The sequence below is a fragment of the Haliotis rufescens genome, unplaced genomic scaffold (assembly GCF_023055435.1).
Source record: "Haliotis rufescens isolate VD_foot unplaced genomic scaffold, xgHalRufe1.0.p SCAF_15, whole genome shotgun sequence".
NCBI classification, from domain to species: Eukaryota; Metazoa; Mollusca; class Gastropoda; order Lepetellida; family Haliotidae; genus Haliotis; species Haliotis rufescens.
This window is the reverse complement of record NW_025963835.1, coordinates 4,988,871-5,011,539: the sequence shown is the minus strand read 5'-3', so window position 1 is coordinate 5,011,539 and position 22,669 is coordinate 4,988,871. Positions and strand designations below refer to the sequence as shown.

Sequence of the window (22,669 nt, the reverse complement as noted above, 5' to 3'; positions counted from 1 at the left end):
TCCAGTAAAATCCATTGATATGCAATTCTTCGCTGTACATAATCTGTTCATGGTTGGGCCAATTCCGATGAGACTAGGTATGTATATAAATGTGTCCAATTATTACATGGGAATATGTGTAGAGCATACTTTACTCCAGGTGTAAAAGTCACAAGTACGGATAAATGGGCCTTTTGCCGTGATGATGCAGGTGACTTTCACTTATTTCACTCTCCCCCCTCCTTCCATGTCTGACCGCATGCTCACTACTTGTATCAAAGTAGGATTTCAAAGTAGATAAATTCTATAGTACCACTATCCGAAAACCAATCGCTTAGACCAGGCCCTAAGCACTCTCTTGTTGGTCGTTTGAAGTGACTAAATTGAATTGGGTGGTGAGTCTGAGTCTTGCCACCGTACCCTATTGTACATTGCCGTGAGTTAGCAGAGTAACAATATTATTTACATGTGTTTTCATGTTTACTGAACCGCAAAGTTAGATTCTCTGGATTTACTGGAGCGATGACTGTACTGATAAAGATGCTATTGTCAATAATTTCAGGGTTTGGTGCTGGTGGCTCTGTTGGAGTTGAGATTGAGCTTGGTGCTTGCTTCCTTAGCATGAGTCTGGAGGTAACAGTTTCAAATAGTTCTTAATAACTACAAATGTTTAGTGTATATCGCAATTGTCATGCTTTACATAAAGACATTCTTGGATTTGGAGACTGGAAGGTAAAGGTAACACAAAAATAATAATGATATTGTGTTAAACACCATTTATGTTTCATTTGGTTTCTTTCTCTTCATTGGCAAATTATATTATACATGCGTTGTCACAACAGAGGGTTTGTATCAATGATTTAGGCTGTATTCCATCTGAATTTTAGGCCAAGGTTACTCCTAGTGCTTCCCTGAATGTGTGGGGCAGTCTCGGGATTGACATAGGATTCGCCTATGGAGGAATTAAACTGACAGGTTACATCATGCAGACCAAGTTTCCAGTGACTGGCAGTATTAGGTTTTCGAAGTTCCCCCTGGATGTGACGTAAGATGTTGTTTGTTATTTTCCTTGAATTAGCAAAAGCTGCAAAGAGTTTGTTCAGTTAAAAAGTCCAATTATGGACTATAGTATTTGAAACCTTCTCCACATATCCAAAATCTGAATGTCAGCCTTTTCGGGAAAATTAGTCATCACAGCATGTATCACACTCCAGCGCAGTGGAGACTCAGCAGAACACCACTGCCACGGGCTAATTTGCATATCCCGTGACCGGACTTTTCTCTTGTTTGTAAACAAACGCGCTTTTTCAGAAATCAGTATAGAACGGACTAATGCAAGTATTTGGGGGCGCTCTACATATTGTTTTGCATAATTATATAGATATGCTACTACAACTGCGTCAGTGAGTTGCATGGCAATATATATTTATACATCAAAGTGACCGTATCGCTAGCTCTCCGTTGGGCTTCGATGACAGCACGTTGAGCCGTACAGCCAATGTAAACAAAGGATAACTACGCAAAAACAAGTAGATATTCACGTATTAGGATACTTTCTTAATGAAACGTAACCATTCTTTGACATTTGTTTATGAAAATGTGTAGACTTGTCAAACATGAAACGGATGAAAAGCATAAGCAAAGCATCTAGAATGGACTCAGTCTGTTAAACATGTGACGAATCGTCACATGGCGCTGGCCTGTGGCAGAGGTACTATGCTGGCTGGCTGCCGACCCGCATGGAACTCTTGGTAGGAGAGTGAGCATGTATGCATTAAGAAGGTACCACAGTGATATTCAAGGTTCAAGGTTTGTTGGTTTAGTCTTTCACGGGAAGTGTGCAGTTATTATATATATAAACTTCAATTAAACCACCCGAATTCTTGGAAATGTTCCTTCACGAAACACAGGTTAGCATTTGCTACAAGGTCTGATAAGAGTCGACATTATGTAGGTGAATTTAAAGGATTTATCTTTTCCCGGATAGTGGGTAACATGTCTCAAAAAAAATAACTTACTTCCAGCCTTAAAATGTATCCCTGAAGTCATGGAGCCAAATATATTTGGTTTCAGGAAAGCAATGACATGATTCCCAAGCTGTCCCAATTTTGTATTAGTCCTGCATACAGAAACTCTGTTACAACCAAACTCCGTATTTCACTTCATAGTCCTCCGAAATATTGATAAATCTGCTGTACAGTCTTATGCAGACTACTATTATTTCAGGGCAAGGATGGATATGGAGATGGTGCCACTGACCCTTCAACTGTCCGCATATGCAAAACTCAGACTGATATTTGTAACTGTCACAGTATATAGAGGGAATATATGGCACTATTCAACACCTACAATAAGAAAGAACATCTTCACACATCCATACAAAGGCAGTGACTCCTCACCACCAACATTTTCCAAAAACGCTGTTGGAACCAGAAACAGGAGATCTGCTGATTCTGGAGGTTGCGAAGTGAGGCAGCTTAAAGGACGGTCACCATCCGACACTGCATTTCTTCTGAAAGTTACGTCCTATGATGATGTCAGCGATGTCAAGATGGATTATGGTATAGGGACATATTCGGGTGGAACCAATGTCGTTGACTGGACCGAAATGGCTGGAAACACACTTACAATGCCTGTACAACTCTCATATGGTATACCCCTTTATTGGACCTTGAGGGCAAGAAATAGTGAGGGTGGCGAGGCGTTGACACAGTGCATGTTGCACACATATGACAACACTCCTCCAGATGGTAGGGTTGACGAAGATTTCAGGATATCAAGTAATCCATTTGAACTTGGTGGCACAGTGGTAGTTTTGGATGACAGTATAGTCGATCCTCAACAGGAAATAGCTCTTGGATTCGGCCCTGGAGCGCAGGGTTATGAGGTCATATCTTGGGGGCCAGTATCTCTCGAGAAAACAACCATGAGGTCAGAGGAAACAACGGATCTAAAATATTTCTCTCTGCCGAACACTGGAAGTTTGACTGCCAAACCACTAAAGAGTCTGACGACAGGATTTGATTATGAATGTGCGAAACAGTGCATTAGTTTTGGCCAGAATTGTGTGTCATTTGACTTTGAATACAATTTGCAAACCTGTGACCTTCATTCTGTCAGTGAAGGACCCAGTGCAGCACTCCGGCTAAATGGCAACTATAAATCCTTTGAGAGACTCGGCGTAGGTCAGAATCATTATAAGGTCTTCAAAAATCTTAACCTCACACACAAGGAGACATATTTCATGAACACCCACGTTACAAATGAGCTTGGGTATGAGAGCCATCTGTCCTCTCATGGAACGCTCATAGATCTGACACCTCCCAGTCCTGGACCTGTTGGTAACACCACGAGGGATGAAACCACATTCGATAACTGCACAGCATCCATCCTCCAACGTTGTAAGGCACTCTCAAAACTTCCTAATCACAGGTGTGTATTTGCAGGAATATGAGGTATACCTCTGGGGGCTTCCTTCACGGCAAAGACAAAACTGGTATCAGTAAGTTCATTATAACACCTGGCGGTCGGGTAGCCTAGTGGTTAAAGCGTTTGCTCATCACGCCAAAGACCCGGGTTCGATTCCTGACATGGGTACAATGTGTGAAGCACATTACTGGTGTCCCCCGCCGTGATATTGCTGGAATATTGCTATTGCGTAGAACCATACTCACTCACTCGCTCATTATAATTCCTACATTTTTAATTTCTATGATTTCATGATTGATTGTTAACCTCCATTGAACAGCCACATCAAATTGACAACATGATGTTAAAGATACCTTGATCAGGCGCTTCTAAGTGATTAAGTGAGTATTCAAGTTATATCACAGATTGTATGTGTTAGGAAATCCCGAATTGATGCTGGTCTTTGATGTTTACCACTTTCATGAAACCCAGGGGTAAGGTGCTGACAAACCTAGAAACATAAACTACGTATTTAACTTCTGATGCATTTTACTTGTTAACGTATTCAGGTTCTTTCGTTTTCTAGGAAAATAGTCGATGGAGCTGATGGTGATACTGTCTTCAATGGCAACAAGCGTCTGTTTGATGAAAAGTACACCCTCTCTAATAATCTTATCGGAGGTAAATAATTGTTTATATTTTACTGTTTGTTTACCAGCTTGACCAATGTTTATACTCTTCAAACACATTCCGTATGTAATACTTTTTCCATGAATCTTATCGTGCGAGTTAGGACTAGTGCACACAGAAATAAATACTTGCAAGATGTTTACTTACTGCTGTACATGGTCTTGTTGGTACAGAATGTGGTAGTTTCTGACATATGTATGGTGCCCCGGACTTTGCTGAAATATTGTGTCCGGATATTGCTAAAAGTGGCACAGAACAATACTTACACACTCTTGTTGGTGCTCATATACATTTCATGTCAAACAGGGAACTGGCATGGCTTTCATGACAACGAGACTGGCATCTATGGTTACACTTGGGCTGCTGGTACATCTGTATGTTCAAACGATGTGGTGGACTACAACGACCCTCATGCTGGAATACCAAGCAGGGATGAGTGGACCTACAGCGGCTTGACCTCAGGCCTTCATCTCTCTGATGGGCCCCATTACGTCACAGTTCAAGCTGTCAACAACATCATACATGGCGGGGCTCTTGTCACGACAGTGTGCCACTCAACACCCATCATAGTCGACACGACACCGCCCATCTTCAATGGCATTAATGAAGTATTCTTTGATGGCGATTTTGAGCTACTTGGACTGTACTACAATGGATCTGATCCTCTATCAAAAATTGCCCATGTTCACGTTGGGCTTGGATTAACACAGAATGATGTCAGCCTGCGACCCTATGAAGAATATAAAAGCTATGCTAACCCAAAAGAATATGTGTTAGTGGAAGATTGTGTCCTGAAACCTGGAGTTGCTACCTGGCCAAGAATCCGACTTACCAACAACGGTTTGTAGACCAAGTATCATACTGCGTTTCCAAAGATATTGTGGTAAACATTATAGGGGTGTATTTTTTAATTTATTTGAACTGTAGTTATACTATAAAACGCTCTTCAGACATATGTAAGACTATCCCTGCTTAGTCAGTTGTAAAGAAACTGTAGTAAAGAGTACAGAGCAGCCTTGAATGATAGTGAAGTAAAATAAACGTGTAATGAACACGTACGTAACTAATATTAGCTGTCCATTCTTCCCTGGGCGGGATTCTAGATAGACTTTGTCCCCAGCAGCCTTTGCTCGTCGTAAGAGGCAACCAATTGGATCGGGTTGTCCGCCTGGTTGATTTTTGTCTGATAGCATGGCATCGTACGAGACAGCATGGCTCATTTTCATAGCTTCAATAAATGAATTGTATGTCGAAAATATTTACTGGCCTCCATCTGAACTATGACAAGGTTGGGAGAATCTCATTAAATATCCATAGCCACTTTTCCATGTTCAACTTTGTCGTACCCAATGTTTATTCTTGCACACTGTGATTCACTCCTTTTTGTGTGTTAAAGTGGGGCTTTCTACAAGTGGTCATGCCAATGAACCCCTCGTTGTTGACAACACGCCTCCAGTAGCGGGCCTAATCAGAGATGGGGGAATGGTCAGCATAGATATGGACTACCAGGCAAAGGCGAATACTATTTGTGCACAGTGGGAAAATTTCTACGACCCGGAGTCAGGAATTAAGGAGCAAGTTTATATAAAATTGTTTTTAATTTGTAATAATACAAGGTTTAATAACTGTTTGATTGGCATCCTAGAAGTTGGTGAGTAAGTAACGAAATGTTCAACTTTATGCATAATAACTTCTTATATATTGCATATATCGACGTTTCGATGTAGATTCTTACACCGTTATCTAGCTGGAAGAATCTTCATTAAAACGTTGCTGAATGCAATAAATGTTGTTTTTGTTCATGTTTTTTAAATAGTTACCATAATTACATTTAACTTATGTGTGGTTTTCTATCTATACATATTTTTCCTTGGTATTTGTCCCTACTAATACCAAGGAAAAATATTTTCAAGCAAGATCCTGCTGCTAAAATGTTTCATTTAATACAATGTCCCTTGGTGTTCAAGCTGCTGATATGCTGTAACAGATGTGAACTTATATTTGAGTTCAGGTACATGTGGGGCGTTGGTACCAAGCCTGGCACAGACAACATTGTCAAGTTCAAAGTGGAGGACCGGATAATCCATGATGACTGCACCAATGTCTCTCTGACTCATAACACGACATATTACTCCACCATCATCGCATTTAATGGGGCCTTGAACATGATGAGAGTCAACTCTACTTCTAATGGAGGTATTAGAATAAATATGACAAAAATGAGTTTTAAGGGTTATGAAAGTATAAATATCGAGGGGTTAGTGCAACAACCACCTATTTCCTTTCTTTATTCCATAATTCCTTTATTCTGTACTGCAGAGAAAACAAGTTCAGCAGTTAATAAAGTATGTCCTAGCTTGTTCTCATATGAAAACTCTAAGCCCAGTTTGGTAATTCTCCCAGATGTTCAGGCACTAACCCCTCGATATCTATGATTCTGTGAAAAAGAAAGAATGTTATGTTTAATCAAACATACTTTTTAAATGTTAAATCCTACTATTCTGTTACACAGTCCTGGTGGATACCACGGACCCAGTAAAAGGCTGGATCACAGATGGAGACAATAAAACACAGGATGTCACTTACACCTCAGAACAAGCTCTGATTCAGGCTGTTTGGGGAGGCTTCTCTGATGCTGAGAGTGGGATTGTAAAGTATGAAGTGGACATATATACCAACAATCAACATAGGAAAACAAACATCATCTTGCCTAATCAGAATGGCCAGTTGAACTACTTGAACGAGAAAACGCTGGAACTAAAGCAAGGCGATGTTGTATATACAAAAGTCAGGGTCTTCAATGGAGCAGGGAGGAATGTGGAAGCCTCAACCAATGGCTTCACAGTGGATCTGACACCGCCAGTTGCATACTTTGTTCACGACCATGATGGGCAACAAGCGTTCCAGTTAGATAACACAGGACTTCATCTATCATGGAAGTTTGAGGACGCTGAATCTGGCATCGAGAAGTATATGATATCAGTTTCTGAGGACTTAAATGGCATCATGAGGAGAATATGGCCCTCGCCATATGATTCCCAGAAGACAAAGGACGTACCAGCCACAACGATGTCCTACCATGTACCTGTTCCTCTTCAGGATGGTAAACGCTACGTTGCCAGAGTTATAGCTGTCAATAAAGCCAAGCTGTCCAAAACAGTTGATTCTCCTGGCATTACAATAGACTCAACTCCACCAAAGATAAAACAGGTTAATGTTCTATATTTCAATTACCATGAACGATTACACTCATGTCAATGTTTGTTATGGGCAAATGCATTGACCCACTTTCATTTTTAAATCTTTTCTTTGAATGAATTTCATGGTTCCAAATGGTATACTAATCATCTTCATTTTTCCAGATTCACCTTGGACCAATGAAAGAAGATGAGGAAATTGAGAATCAAGCCCTCATCCACACAGATCATTCCAAAATGACAATCTCCTGGAGAGCGGTTGATCCTGAGAGTGGTATAAGTCAAGTTTATGTTGCTGTGGGAACCTCCAAACATGATCAGTCCATAACCAAAGGGTTCCTCACTTTCACACAGACAAGTGAAGTGACACTGAAACATCTAAACCTTATTGATTTTCAAACAGGTGGAAACTATTACTACTTCCAGATTAAAGTCAAGAACGGTGCAGGTGTAGAATCCCCAGTAAGCGTTTCAATGCGTATAAATGTCCTACCTGGAAATGTCCCAGGGGTGATATATGATGGAAGGAAACGTTTCATTGATGCAGACTACCTGCATGATAAATCAACCTTTGCGATGTCATTTGCTGGTTTCAAAAGTATTGCCTGTGGTATTGTTGCCTATGAGTGGGGCATTGGGACTGAGCCTTATGTGACAGATATTGTGCCATTCACTGGCTTTGGCATTGTCAAGACGAATGAATCATCAGGCTTTGGACAAATTGACATCCAACTCTTTGAAGGTGTTAAGTACTTCACAACAGTTCGAGCAAGAACTGGACACAGTTGTCATGAAGAACACATAGTTTCAACATCTGATGGTATCATGGTGGACACAGAGGGACCTATAATCAAGGCGTCCAACAGAAAAGGACATACAATCCCAGATGTTAAGTCCTGGGGAGTTGTGTTCCAGACTGACACCGACATAGTTGAAGTCATTCCTGATATCACTGATCCCTCTGGAGTGAATGTAAGCCATGTATGCTTAGGTTCCTACCCATATGAGGATGACATCCAAAAATGCAGTATTCAGAATGAAAAGAGCGTCAAGGGACTACATCTGCAGCCAGGATCATCAGTATTCATAACAATCGAAGCCAAAGACAATGCTGACAACAGTGCTGCATGGGAGTCTGTTGCCTTGATTCCTGATTCCACTCCACCCGAACTGGTTAACTTCACATGTACAAAGGAAATTTCCAGCATGAGGACTGGAATAGCTTGTGTTTGGGATGAAGCAAGGGAACATGAGAGTCACATAGAATACATCAGTATCTGCCTTGGTGTGGCTGATAATCCATGTTCACTGTCTTCTTTTGAAAACATAACGCTCCAAAAGAGATCATGGAAAACTGACATCTTTAGAGTCATCGACGGAATTCATGATGATAATATTTTTGTCACAGCGCACCTTGAAAATGTCATGAAAAAGAGGACCGTATTGACCAGGGAGGTCTTCATTGACACTACAGTTCCTACGGCTGGTAATGTCTTGATTGTTACTGATGACATGCTACACATAAATAGGACAGTGTCAAGTATGCAGTGTCAAGTTCCAAACTCATTTGTTGAAGTCATGATCATGGGATTTAAAGATGAGGAAACAGGCATTGTCAGGTAAAACGATATAAGAATAATATACTTTGCTTAACTAAACCTACGAGCTGAAACTTAACCATCAATGCATTATTTGTTTTTGTGATATGTTATATCATATTAATTATTGTCTCTTATCTTTAATATTATAGGTGTAATGTGTTATGTTTGTGAGTTATAATATCTGATATTTCATTTTAGATGTGAAGTTGGTCTTGGTCGACAGCCTGGGTCAACAGATATTCATGGAATGATGGAAGCTTTGCAAGGAACCATTATTTTCATTGGAGGACTGTCTCTACAAAAAGAAGATAAAGTTTTTGCCACTGCAAAATGTTCGAATAGGGCTGGTCTCTCAGCATCTGCAACATCTCAAGCAATAGTAATAAGCCCATTCCCACACCTAGCAGTAACAGATGAAACTTTCCAGGCAGATCTAACCACGATAGAAGGCCACTGGCATTACACAAGTGGTTGTCCTGTGGTTAAGGCTGAGTGGCAGATTATGACAATCAGCTGGACTGTATTCCAAGACTTCATACCAATACCAGCATCTCATGGCACTTTCTACAATGACGAACTCCATCTCACAGCAGGATTTACTTACATCAACGTGATTCGTGTAACCGATGCCATAGGAAGAATTCACGTCGGATATTCAAATGGTGTGACTGTTCTCGTAGAGCCACCACACCCAGGGGCCGTCAGGGATGGGGTGGATAAAGATACAGATTACCAGACGTCTACAGTTGAACTGTCAGCCAACTGGGATGCGTTTGGTAAACCAGATAGTAAAGATGCCACACAGCAGATCGATCGATATGAAGTTGCAATAGGTGACGATGTCAAGGACCCAGCCTCGCGCTACAACGTCCATTTCTTTGAAACTGCCCACCTCCATACTTCGTACACATTCAGAAATCTGAAACTGAAAGCTAAGTTGACATATTACGTAACAGTACGTGCATACAGCAAGGCTGGGAGTTTTGAAGAAGCATACTCAGATGGAATTAAGGTTGGATTTGATTTGGACATATCCCCTGGGAGCATTGACTTAAGCAAGTTCAGTGATAGTGGTAATGATCTAAAGGTCTCATGGACTGGATTCTACTCAGATATTGGACTCACAGAATACACTGTTGGAGTCAGCAAGGATAGTATTACCCTTCCGGTTAATACTACTAATTGTAAGTCACTGTTGTCAGCTATTTCTCACTATCATGTAACGTTTACATCTACTACTGGATATGACACTGTGGTCCATTTGAAAAATCTTACACTTCAACAAGGTCACTCTTATTATGTGACAGTCATTGCTCATGACACGGTTGATTCATGCATTGGGGTGTCTGAAGGTCCTGTGACCATTGATACAACTCCACCTACACAAGGTCACATTTCTGTAAGAGGAGGTCAGATGTCACGGGTTGTGTACATCAGCAGCAGAGACGAGATTACCCTTCACTGGAATGGCTTTGATGACAGCGAAAGTGGTATTCAAAGATACCACTTACAGCTCTACTCAGAACAGCCTTGTATGCACCAACACAAGAAACTGGTGAAAGTAATGGATGTCTACAATAACACGCATATTACTCTGTACAGTTTGAATCTAACTGTTTCCCTGATGTATACGTTCACAATATCTGCCATCAATGGAGCTGGTCTGAATACTACAGCTGCAACACTGCCTATCCTCATCGATGTCTCAAGGCCGCAAGCAGGAACTGTGAAAGTTGGTAGAGACTGGCACACATCAAGAACCTTCCAAAATGAACATGATATTGTTGTTGTTCAAACAGCACTCGCAAGAAACAAGAAAGCTTCAGAATGCAAACGGAGTAAGGAAATATTCCCCAAATCTGTAAGTAAAGAACACTGGCAAACCCTTGTCAGGTCGGACATATCTCCTTCTTCTGCTCTTATTGATCAGTTTGCAAGAGTTGCCCTCACGTATGATGAGAACTTGCAAGATATCATACGTGGTGGTGTTTTCCTTAATCTTGAGGACTCTCTGTCGGAGGGAAACTATACATTCATGTTAGTAAGTGCCAAGGGACAGAACATCATCACCTCCATACACATGGATTTCTCTGACATTACAACATATCAAACCCCAGTTCTGATGGAAATACCAAAATTTGATGATAACGATATGCCTGAAGAAACCAATGCAACTTCCAATGAAACTGAAGAAATAGTTCAATGCCTCTCATCACCAGGAGTTGCAGTCTTCTTCTATGGCTATGATGATGATACCCATGCTTGGAAAGGACGAATCTGTTTAAGAGATGATACTAAAGAAACAGAATCATGGTTTGACTTACCTGAAGATCCGTCAGACTATGTTTATGAAATCTGCCTCGGATTCAAGAAGGATTATGACAATGTGAAAATCACATGGCGGACAACCCTTTTCTTTGAAGGTCATCGCATAGCAGATATTGCGGGATTTGCATTTTCTGGAAAACCAAGCATCATCTACCGTGTACATAATCTGAATGATTACAAACCTCCAGTACGGGATCCTCTTCATCCATTCTTTTCTCAAGCTCTGATAAGTTACGTTTCTGTACCTGATACAGCTGATAAAGAATGTTTACATGGCAAACCGTTCTTTGATGGAGAAAGCGGAATAAAAGAATTATGGATGGGAGTTGGAACAAATGAATCTTTTGTAGACAATGTGGTCCCATTTAAGCTTGAATCAACATTTTGTCTACCTTGTAATGATAGATGTATGGAAGTATGTGATCCCAATTGCTCTGTTTCAAATCTTGACAAACTGTCTGTTCTGTCACTTGAACTGCAACATCTCGCCCTAGAACACAGTGAAAAGTTATCTGGGAACACAAATACTAACTCTTCAAAGCTGATGGAGTACAACGCTCCGACATACTTTGTCAGTGTTAAGGCTGTGAACTTTGCAGATCAATCAACGGTTGTGATGTCAAATGCTTTCCAAGTTGACATCACGCCACCAAAATTCCAGTACATGATGTGTGTTGATCCTCAACACTCTCTGGACGAACCGATTGACTTCATAGGCTCTAATAACAGTGTTGGGGCGTTCTGGGAGTGCAGTGAAGATGTCAGTGAGATAGCTGAATACACACTTCAGATTGGCAGAACAAAAGGAGGTCACGATGTTTTGAATGCAACCTCTGTTGGGTTAAAGAGAAAGGTTGGTTTGACACTGGAGCATGCGACCATGGACGATGGCAAAACCTACTATGTCACTGTGACAGCTATAAATTCAGCAGGATTATCTACCAAGATGGGATGCAATGTGACGGTAATGATGGGGGCACCTGCTGTTTCTAGTGTCTACACACAAAGTCTCTTCACCTCAGGGTACACAATGCATGCTGTGGCACTGACACCATCACAACACAGAATCGGTATCCATGTACATGCTGGATCTGGCACCCTTTACTATGGTGAGATTTTATATTTAACCTGTCTTAATTTTATCAGGCACTGTTATAAATCAAACTTGGGTTTTCAGAGCAAACTGAAGATTTTAGGTAATTATTTTTATTTATTTAAATGATTGAATCATTATTAGAAAAACATAGAAGAGAGCAACATAATGGTTTATACTTCATTGCAAATTGTGTTGCTGTTTTAGAATGGACTATTGGCACTGTCCCCGCAACTGATGACGTCTTCCCAATCATCAAAGTGGCACCGCCAGCAGATTCTAAAATATCTATTGAACAAGGACATCTGTTGATCGATGGAAAAAATACAAACATATCTCTAAGTGACTACAATACTAACGACACAGATAGCAATACCTCCAAAGCAGATGGGTCCTTCCTGATGCTGGAGCCAGGCAGGTGCTACTATCACAGTCTTCATGCTGTGGGGCGTTCCCATGTTGCGGTTGCTGTACCCACCCTACCAGTCTGCGTAAAACGTAAGTATTTCAGAATATTGATACTTTGATAACATTCTGAAAATGGGCGAGTATTAAACCCGGTGGTCGAAATGCAGTTTGTTCGATTCCCTGGTCGACTCGTAAGCAAACGATGTTAAATGATGGCATGTGTTGTTACTCTGCTTGGCGCTTTGCATATTGGGGTAAAACAAAGACTGACTGATACTGAGATGGTATATGCTGATGCGTGGTACCTCAATGGTTTAGCACTGTGAAAACAACATTCATCTGTGCTAGAACAAAAAGCAACAGAAACACAGGTTCATACACGTAAACTTATGAGTAAAATAATTGTGATCCTAAAAGTTAAACCCCGACTCAGCTTTTTCTACCATGCAATGTGTCTCCCAAATAAAAAAGGATAATCACCATAGTTCAATTTTTTTACAATCCTCATACGTTTTACGGAAGTTAGTTGACGTCAAACGTCTTTCATGAGGTCACAGCACAATTGTATCTTAGCACCAATGAGGTCCCTCTTCTCCTGGCGGGTCACATATTTTCATCTATAGAAAACGGTTCAACTTCATACCTGATGTTCAACTGGGGAATGGTTTCAATATATTATTGGATTACGTATTAGGTCCCGGAAAACGATAACTTGAACACATCAACCAAGTTTCATGAAACCGTAAAGTCAACACATGCCATTTTTAATTGTTATGTCATATTTATGATATGACTGTTATATAATTTCATTCAAAACTTCGATGCAAAACATAGTCACTTTGATGCAATTTCATAATACGTTGTGATCATTTCAGTTGCAACGTCAAGACTGAAAGACTGATGACTATCATGTTCAGACTGTATTTAACACATGGTACAAAGTATTATCATATTTATTTGCAATTTTGAACTTGAAGTTCAAGGTCAAGTGTACATGACTTTCCGTTTCAGAGGTCAGAGATGGCAATGTGTACCTCAAGTGTTCTCATTGAATGGTGATCTGATGTAATTAAACAAGAAGTGCTTAAAACTTTGTTACTGAGGGGGGGGGGGGGGGGGGTGATGTATGATGTGGCCCAAGACTTGCAATCAAGTAGTGTTTATAGTTTTTGTATGAACATCATTGACGTGTTCAACATTTATGAGCATTAGACCAATGGCATGTTTGTATATTTCCATAAGTTCGGGAATAAAATAACAGTTGTATGATTGATTATATTTTCATTTTCATTTCAGGAAATGCTGATACTCTGGTAGAATTTGATGAGAAGAATATCGTTAAAAAAACACTGGTCATTAAAACATTGGGCAATCACAATGAGACCCTGACCCTGTCCTTTAAAGGTAGTTATTTAACAGTATACATGTTATTCGTGGTTTTTAGATATTGTTTCTGCTAAATGTGAAGTGAAGGCATAATATTTACTGTATCTGCATATACCCTTGTGTTTTGCATTATGTTATTGCATTGGTTTTCCATGGTCATAGATATATACTACAGAAAGGAAATGAAGTGTTAAATGGACTTTCCTCAGTCGTTTAACTCCGCAATTCTATCAACTGATATGTTATGGGTCATTTACATAGGCTACAATGGAAGTCTCCTGATTGGTGCCTTAAACACAACCGACCTCTCGAAGATCTATGGAAGTGCAGCATCAGCTGAATATGTCCCTTACATTCATGATCCGGAAGAGTCTTTGCAATCTACAACAAGACTTTTATATGGGAGGTAAAAACCTGTAGTTGTATAAATGAGGCGCCTTGCCACAGAACTGTATCTTATATTTAAACAAACCTATCAAGCAGCTCGTGTTCTAGTTTAGTTATCAATGGTAATAACTAAGTCTCTATGTTGCTACAGACTGATAAAGCCAGTTGGACTGTCATTCTATATGACGCCAGCCAATGAGGCGTTGGTGGAAACGGTGCTGAACATAAGCGCTCATGGAATTACTCCTACAGATGACAACAAGTTCATTTCACTGTTGTCATGGAATAAAGGTTTGATTTTGTTACAAGGAACACATTTCCACAAATATTGATTCTACCATTTTACCATATTATCAAACAGTATTAATGAAAATAAATAACTCTGTTTGCTACTCTGTATATCGTACATCGTATTAACAAACCAGTTGAAACGGCATTTCATGAAACGATAGTAATATGTAAAAATGTTTGATGTATTTGTATATGTCTACAGGTATGCAAAGGTGGCAGTTCACTGACCGTTGTTCAAAGACACTACCAACCAATATTGCGAATGGAAAGGTAAATGATCAGTATTCATTTTTATATCTTGGGAAACGTGGTTGATATGTCTATGGGATACACATATTTACAAATAAAGCTAATATCTTTGGGGTTTTTTCAGCTCTGCCTTAATGGTTACAGTCAAGTCATACAAGGAACCAAATATATTAGATTGAAAGAACCCCTTCTGCTGAGTCTGTTTGAAATCGACAAAACAATTCACAATACACCACCAGTAGTCATGACGAAGGCCATATCAGCTATTGAAGACCAGCAACTGATAGAATATATTGAGGTCACAGACAAAGAGGGTGATCTTATTTCCTTTTCCATCAAGAGCCAAGTGAAACATGGGAATGCATCTATTACCACTGATGGCTACCTAATGTATACCCCAGAACAAAACTATTGTGGAGACGACTCAGTTACAATAGAAGCAAAAGAACAGACTATTGCCCAGCCGCACAATGCACTCCAGGTTATTCACATCCAGGTCACCTGTCGGGACGACCCACCAGAGCTGAGCTTCGTCACTGTTAATAATGACATTTCTGATGCAGAAACTATCGATATTGAAGTCTTGTCGTCTGCAAAAATCGCCTCCAGAACTCTCCTTGGGACCTTTGTTCTCGTTGATCCTGACATGGTTAAACTTGACCTTGTGTATGATTCCAAAGTGGCAAAGGAGATCAACCTTGAGCTGAAAGAATTGGCCAAGCCCAGTGACCATAAAGCGGGGACTGAGTTAAAGTATAACGTGACGATCGTGAATTCTCCAAATGCACAACACACGAAAACCATCAACTTCCGAGCTAAATACAACATGGTTTACAGTAATATGATATCCTTAAACATATCTGTTGTGAACAGTTCATGTCAAGGCTCAGGATGTCATGTAATCAAAACACAGACTCCAAAAGATGACAAAGGTGAGTGATGGTCATATAAAACAGATTACATGTCGCCCTCCTTGCCATACGTGACGCAATACTTGTTGATACTGAGCGATCGATCATTTGATTCTGGAAGGTGTGTGTGTGTGTGTGTGTGTGTGTACACGGTCACTAATCAGGTCTTTGAAAGGGATTTAGAAGTGACACACATAAGGAACATAATTAATGGATGTCAACAACTTTATTATAAGGAACACAACGTTTCGGAGTATATGCTTATCCTTCATCAGGTGAATGAATGCCATGCGGCAGAGAGCATATATATGTACATGTAAAGAAAAAAACCCAATAAGATAACAAAAGAGGGAAATACAAAGGGTATAAAACTAACAAGGGAAGCCAAAAGAGGATTGGCGCTGATAGGTGATTAGCATTAGACAATGGTGATTAGCAATAGACAATGGTCCTGAATGTCTCTTATGTTATGAAATCCCTTCATGCTGTTGTAGATGCTTCTGCAGATGAAGAGTTCAAGGGCCACCATGACCACGACACGATGTTTGCCCCTCCAGAGCAGTTGTTCAGAAACGACGTAAGTTGTAACTTATTTGAACATCGTCATAAATATTTGAATTTTAACTAATACATCTGAGTTAAGAATGTCATTTTAAAATATTTCTGATCCTTCAAAAGCTCTCCCTTGCATCTTACTTTAAAAGTTGCGTTTATTCTAGTATACTCGTATTCAACATGGGTCTCTGCTCATGGGGTTAAGGTTTCAAATCAACAAAAATACACATAACACCTTATATATATGTAAATAATTATCGGGCAATGAATTTACACAGTTCCTTGGTGAAGGATCTATCAACGCCTCAGGCTTGGAGGGGAGGAGAATATCTCTCAGTAGAGAGGGGATCTTCTCTCTTACTTTGCAAAATGCTGAGGCCACTGAAGAGTACATGATCTTGACAGCAGCAGGTTTGAAAACTGACTAATGTGGGGTAGTGTTGTAGTCAAAGTTGGCAATACTCTATTGATGACATGGCCAGTGTGCATACTTGCAGCTTAACATGTTCAGTCTAATTTTTGGACAATGCGTCTTCGTGCCTAGTGTAATTTTATAAGAATATATCAATCATGACAACGTCCAAATTAACATTCTTTGTTTTGTAAGCACCATAATACGTGCCAGTGTAGTAAACATAAGACTTCATAACTTTGGCTTGCCTCCAACTGGCTCCATGATGTTACTGAAATACTATTAAACCAAACTCACCCACTTCCTTATCTGGTTTCTTTCAGGGAAATTACATATTTCTGCAAGTGAACCGATGACTGCTTTTGAACAGAAAAAATTGCTATCTGACAGGCGATACAGAGGGAGGTTGGTAAATGCGTTGTCAATACAACTTTGTATTGATGATTGTCGATGTTACTGTTAACCTTGTAAACTCAAACTCCATGATTTTGATCGTTCATTTAAGCAAATAAATATTGCAAGTCAATCCGTGGCGTTTGATCGACTGACCAAGCATTTGTTATACAAAGTCCGCATATCAGATTTGACGTTTATACAACCATAAAAAGCCAAACATATTGTCAATTCTTAAATATATTGGAGAGTACTTGGGAGTATAAAAGGTTTCACTTTTTTCATTTGAGAAATTGAAGTGCAAACATTTGGATCATATCAGGTCCTACTGTTGGCGGATAACTGACCATATTACACAGTTTGAATGAGCAGTTTATAAATGCAATGTTGGTTGCAATTTTATTCAGCGAAAACACCAGTAGACATTTGCAAGGTGTTCATTATTCATTCATTGTGTTACAGGTTGGTGGAACAACTCGGCCAACCTATATCTATCAGTGTTAAACCGCAAGACCTCAAAGGAATGCATGTTGACATTAAAGTGAAATCAGTTCACGACAACAACACAAGCATCAAACTGTTTTATAATGACAGCCGTAAGTCCATTTCTTATAACGTGAAACGTTCTTACTTCGGCCACTCAACTCAATCACACATTTTGATAACATAATATAACAATCATGACAATGTATGATCTTAACACGAGTTACCTGGCCCCAGCACCTGTTGTTGGGGAGTGACGTATTGCAGCGAAAAAAAAGACTGTCCGTCTTGGAAGTACTTCATCAATTTGGCTACAGAGTCTTGAAAATATCCTAAAACAATTTGATTTATTCAGTTCCCCTACATCCTGCTTTTTGCCTGTTCCACAGATGGGGCATGGCACGAGTTGCCGGATATTTGTAACAAAACTAAGACACTTGTAATGAGTGATGACCAGCACATCGTACCTGTAAGTATATATCCTTTCCCGCTGTTTGACGAGTTTCTATAGAAGCCGAAGTACATGCATATGTAACTGGTTGTGCATCAACATTGATATTGATACCTACCTTATGTGTATATGAAGCGTTAGAAGAGGGCTGTCCGATTTTGATAACTGACATTGTGTCCGAGTGTTAACAAGTTGAACGCAGGTGACACAATGTGAAGTTTGACCATTAAGAAATCTTTTCGCAAGTTTTAGCTTTGATTTCATAAAACGGTATTATGCACAAGCTCTGATAAAGTCATTGCAGCCCTGGTATGTTGCCATCTGTAACGTCAGGGTATCAGCAGCCGTCCTTGTTTCAGACAGCTATACAGCTATCATGTCATATTAACAATTTACGTAATTTACGGATTAAACTGCCGGGCAAAACAAAGGAGAGGCAAACAAACCCCAGGCATATTGCCAGAAACATCGTCAGACTTTTAGAACGTTAATAACAGACTGGTAGAACACAGAACATGGCAAGAACGCGTGACGAAGCCACGGAATGACAGGTACTTGCGCACTTTGCATTTGCGTAACAGGGTGGTCCAAGCGACTGAAATGGCAACAAAAGCGATTGGACGCCGCATCAGTCGACGGTCTGTGGTTCGACGCTAATGCGTTTTAATATACCGCCCCTTCCATAAACGAGGTTGACCTCAACGTGAAAGACTGTCAAAGTAGTACAACGCTCAAAGAAGGTGCTTTATACTGACGAAAGCAGATTCTGCTTATATTAATACACAATGAGGGTCATGCATGGGTTTATTGTCGTAGAGGGTAAGCATCCATGGTGACGATATGATGATGGTTTGAGAAGGATTTTGTGGCAACCTTGTAATCATCAATCAAAGGCCAGACAACCCTTGGTTTTAACATTTCATATAACAGGGAACATTCTTATAGCACGACAGCGTTAGGCCGCTCACAGCAAGGGTCGTCCAGAATCTTGGCGGCGAACAACGTCGTCCTTCCTACATGGCCAGTTCGATCACCAGACTTTAACCCCTTTGAACACTAGTGGGATTATCTGGAACGTCCGATCAGGAGGCGTCCTCTCCCAGAACAGAACAGCTGGAGGTCGTACTGAGGAACAAATGGCAAAGGGCTCCCAATGACGTTATCGGGCGCCTGACGTATGATAAGGCGATGTAGTTGAGCGTACTTTGCGCTCGTGGTGGTCATATTCGCCACTGAGAAAGTCTGGTATCTGTGACACAACTTAAACCGATCAAGACAATATCTGCTTCATTCTGTTTATTACTGTGTGCTGTGACATTGCCACCCCCATGTTCCTTGAAGCGTCAGTGCATCTGTTGTAAGGTACTCATTGACATGATGCGTGTACTATTTCCTGTGATACCCATATGAAATACATCAACCACCGAACAATTATTTCTTGTTCGTTTCCATCTTAGCCACCATTAATGATTGGTTTATATTTGCACGTCAGTTTATTAGGGTTATATGGCCAATGTTGGCACGACTTAACTCCAATTATGTTTTCTTATCATTTATACGTATTTATACAATGGTGTATTGTTCCATTTCAGATATGTCCAGATCTATTAAGGAAAATGACTCTTACCCAAAGCAACCGTGGTGACCTGTCGCCAAAATTGGTTATGGTCGCAATGAAAAATAATCCAGTGAACACCCCACCCTTTTTAGAGGATGAGGTGATTTACACTCAGGAGGGTCATACGCTTAACCACCAGATCAAGGCAAAAGATGCTGAAGGCGATAAATTTACATTCCATCTGGGTGATACCAAACTTACACATGGCACTGCTCACCTAGTTGCTACAGGCGCCCTGCAATATACACCAGGGCCCCACTTTAGTGGAGTTGATCACATTGAGGTTGAGCTTGTGGAAGTCGGTGTAAAAGGGTTCACGCCAAATTCTCAGAAATATACACTCACCATCATTGTGACATCGGTGAACGACCCGCCTATCCTCTACTACCTTCCCCCAGACAGCGATATGTTCCGTGTAGAGAATAATGACCACGTGGAACTCGACATTACAAGACCAATGCCGTACCAGACAGCAGTTGTTGATCTCGGCTACGTCGTCGCAGCTTCCTGGAATGCGGCTGACGACATAGGATTCGAGCTGATGCCCCTCAATACATCACTTCATTTCTTTGATGCTAAACCAGCGGCGTTACCAGATTCGACTTGGAGCACTAAATTCGCTGAAATCAGAGAAATTCCACAGAAGAAGGTCTCCAAAATCACCATGCACTTCCTGTCAGAGTTCAAAGGTACCCTGATGTACAAGGTCAAGGTCAAGGACAAGACTACAGGAGTTGTTGAAGTGGTTCTGAATACCAGGGTTTCTTACAAATTCTGTCAGCATGAAACTGTTTGCGTTGATCATGTCAGCGCCAAGAAACTGCCCGCCTTGGACAAAGAACGCCATGCCTAGAGTACATATGCTTATGGCTACAATTTCCATGTAAACGTTAATTGTAAGAGTATCTGTACACTTAACGCGGAACTTTTATGTGATGATATTTGTAATACTGAAATGATTTCAAGATTGATGTGCAAGATGTATTGTGTGATACTGATCACTCCAAGGCTTAGAGCGTTACGGAATTCGTGCATGTGCTAACATGTTACATTTTGTATGCGCTTTTTTATGAAGAGTGATATGTATTCAAATATCGAAGTGCAACTATTTTGCAAGGAAGATGATGAATGAACAGATGTAAATGTCAATTAGTATACAGACTGGAGGTAAATCAATAATGCGAATAAAAGCTTTGTCTGCATCTAAAAGGTTTTTTTTAGTTTGTGCTTGTATTTATAGATTTCATGGGTATAACAGTTGTTATACCCCTATTATTGGTTTGAATGTTTTGCAGGCAATATATGCAATCTTTCTCAATGATCCAGAGAACTTTGTGTTGCTCGGATGGCACATGTATACTACTCGATCTACATCTCAAGATGTGAACATGTTATATTGTTGTTTAACGCCACACTCGGTCTTCCAGCTATATAGCGGTGGACTACATGACTCTTGACCATGCAATGCAGTGATTGATATTGTGAACACAGATCCATACCATCGGGACACGATGACACGCAAACAACACCACGTTGATGAGCGAGACCACGCGATTCATTTGGTCACCCCTTACGACAAGCAAAGGCTGCAGGGAAGAAAACGTTAAAGCTTATTGTAGTGAGTGAGTTTAGTTTAACGCCGCTTTGAACCATTGTCAGTTAGATGATGGCGGGTCAGCTGGATGTGGGAGGAGAGTCCGGATTGATGCATGCTTTGAGGTTAACCACTTTGGGCGAAAACCGCTTACAAATCACAAACAATAATTGAATAATTTGCAGTAAAAAAGAAACACACAAGATCTGCGAGCGGTAGTATCAGTTAACATGACATCTAAGACTTCTAATTAAGGCCATATGCAAAACATTTGTCCCGATAGAAACCACATTTCACGTATTTTCAATAAACGGATGTAAATACAGTGTTCTGAACAGTATTATGTGAAAGGCCCTACCTGATATGACTCGAGTAACTTTGTTTTATGTTCTGTTCGGGGCAGACAAACCGCAACTGACACTCTAAATCAATAAAAAGCCACAGATTTTACAAATATTTGTGCTGAACACTTTTTAACAGAATATAGTTCTGATATCGTAGCCGCCATTTCCTTAGACGTCTTCTGATCTATTAAAAAAAGTTGCAGTAAATAAAATATAACAACTTATGTATACGTTAGTTTGCTTGCACAACACTATTTCACTATTAAACACTTGGGATTCGAACCCAATGACCCTGCAAGTACAAGCAGATTACCAGATGCCAGTTGAACAAATTACGGGAAATACACACACGAATAATTAAAGTTTATGCCTTGTAAATTCGAATTGCGACGATACATGAGTCACCCCCTTAGTAATTATCTGTTCCCAAATGCAGCATACCAAACTTTGACTTCAGTGTATCGTAACGGATGCAGACAGAAATGCGTCACACTTTCCATGTATTGGTCTGAAAACAAAGTACATTGTCATCAGCTCATTCAGATAACCGTACATAAGAACGTCCTGTATTCTTATCCTGTTTTATGTATTAACCAATTAAACTGGTTGTGATAATATTATAAACGAAGGCATAAAAAATGTTTTTCACGTGCACAACGTGTATTACCGAGGTACGCACCACGCTTGGTTTCGAACCTCCGTCAGAAATATATAAATATTCTGTTCAAATCGACACTATCTTTTGAAATGCTATTGAAATTTCATTATTACGGCGTTTTTGTCTTATAACAACCCTATTCTTGAAACTAATCAACTTATTTTGTCGGTGTTCACAGATTATATGGATTATTTCATGATATATCATTGTCTATATTGGTTTCTAACTGCGTA

At 40.2% G+C, this 22,669-nt stretch overlaps 1 protein-coding gene across 1 annotated transcript; it reads left to right on the top strand.

Moving 5' to 3' along the window:
• The first annotated feature begins 600 nt into the window (after positions 1-600).
• On the top strand, positions 601-21,038 carry LOC124135018. The gene is made up of 22 exons (XM_048395959.1): positions 601-612; positions 867-1,024; positions 2,206-3,411; positions 3,974-4,068; positions 4,384-4,917; positions 5,474-5,655; positions 6,045-6,273; positions 6,590-7,287; positions 7,440-8,893; positions 9,074-12,312; positions 12,504-12,794; positions 14,001-14,108; positions 14,352-14,496; positions 14,629-14,768; positions 14,971-15,038; positions 15,142-15,949; positions 16,423-16,505; positions 16,762-16,894; positions 17,219-17,300; positions 17,751-17,884; positions 18,161-18,240; positions 19,815-21,038. Exons 1-22 carry the CDS (start codon positions 601-603, stop codon positions 20,691-20,693), a joined length of 10,758 nt encoding a protein of 3,585 aa, XP_048251916.1. The 3' UTR covers positions 20,694-21,038.
• The last annotated feature ends 1,631 nt before the right edge of the window (positions 21,039-22,669 follow it).

What these genes read in the sequence shown, in the direction of transcription:
- LOC124135018 (XM_048395959.1), top strand. An exon ending in CTCTAATAATCTTATCGGAG is followed by an intron (nt 4,069 to 4,383) that starts GTAAATAATTGT and finishes CATGTCAAACAG; the next exon opens with GGAACTGGCATGGCTTTCAT. An exon ending in GAGGAAACAGGCATTGTCAG is followed by an intron (nt 8,894 to 9,073) that starts GTAAAACGATAT and finishes ATTTCATTTTAG; the next exon opens with ATGTGAAGTTGGTCTTGGTC.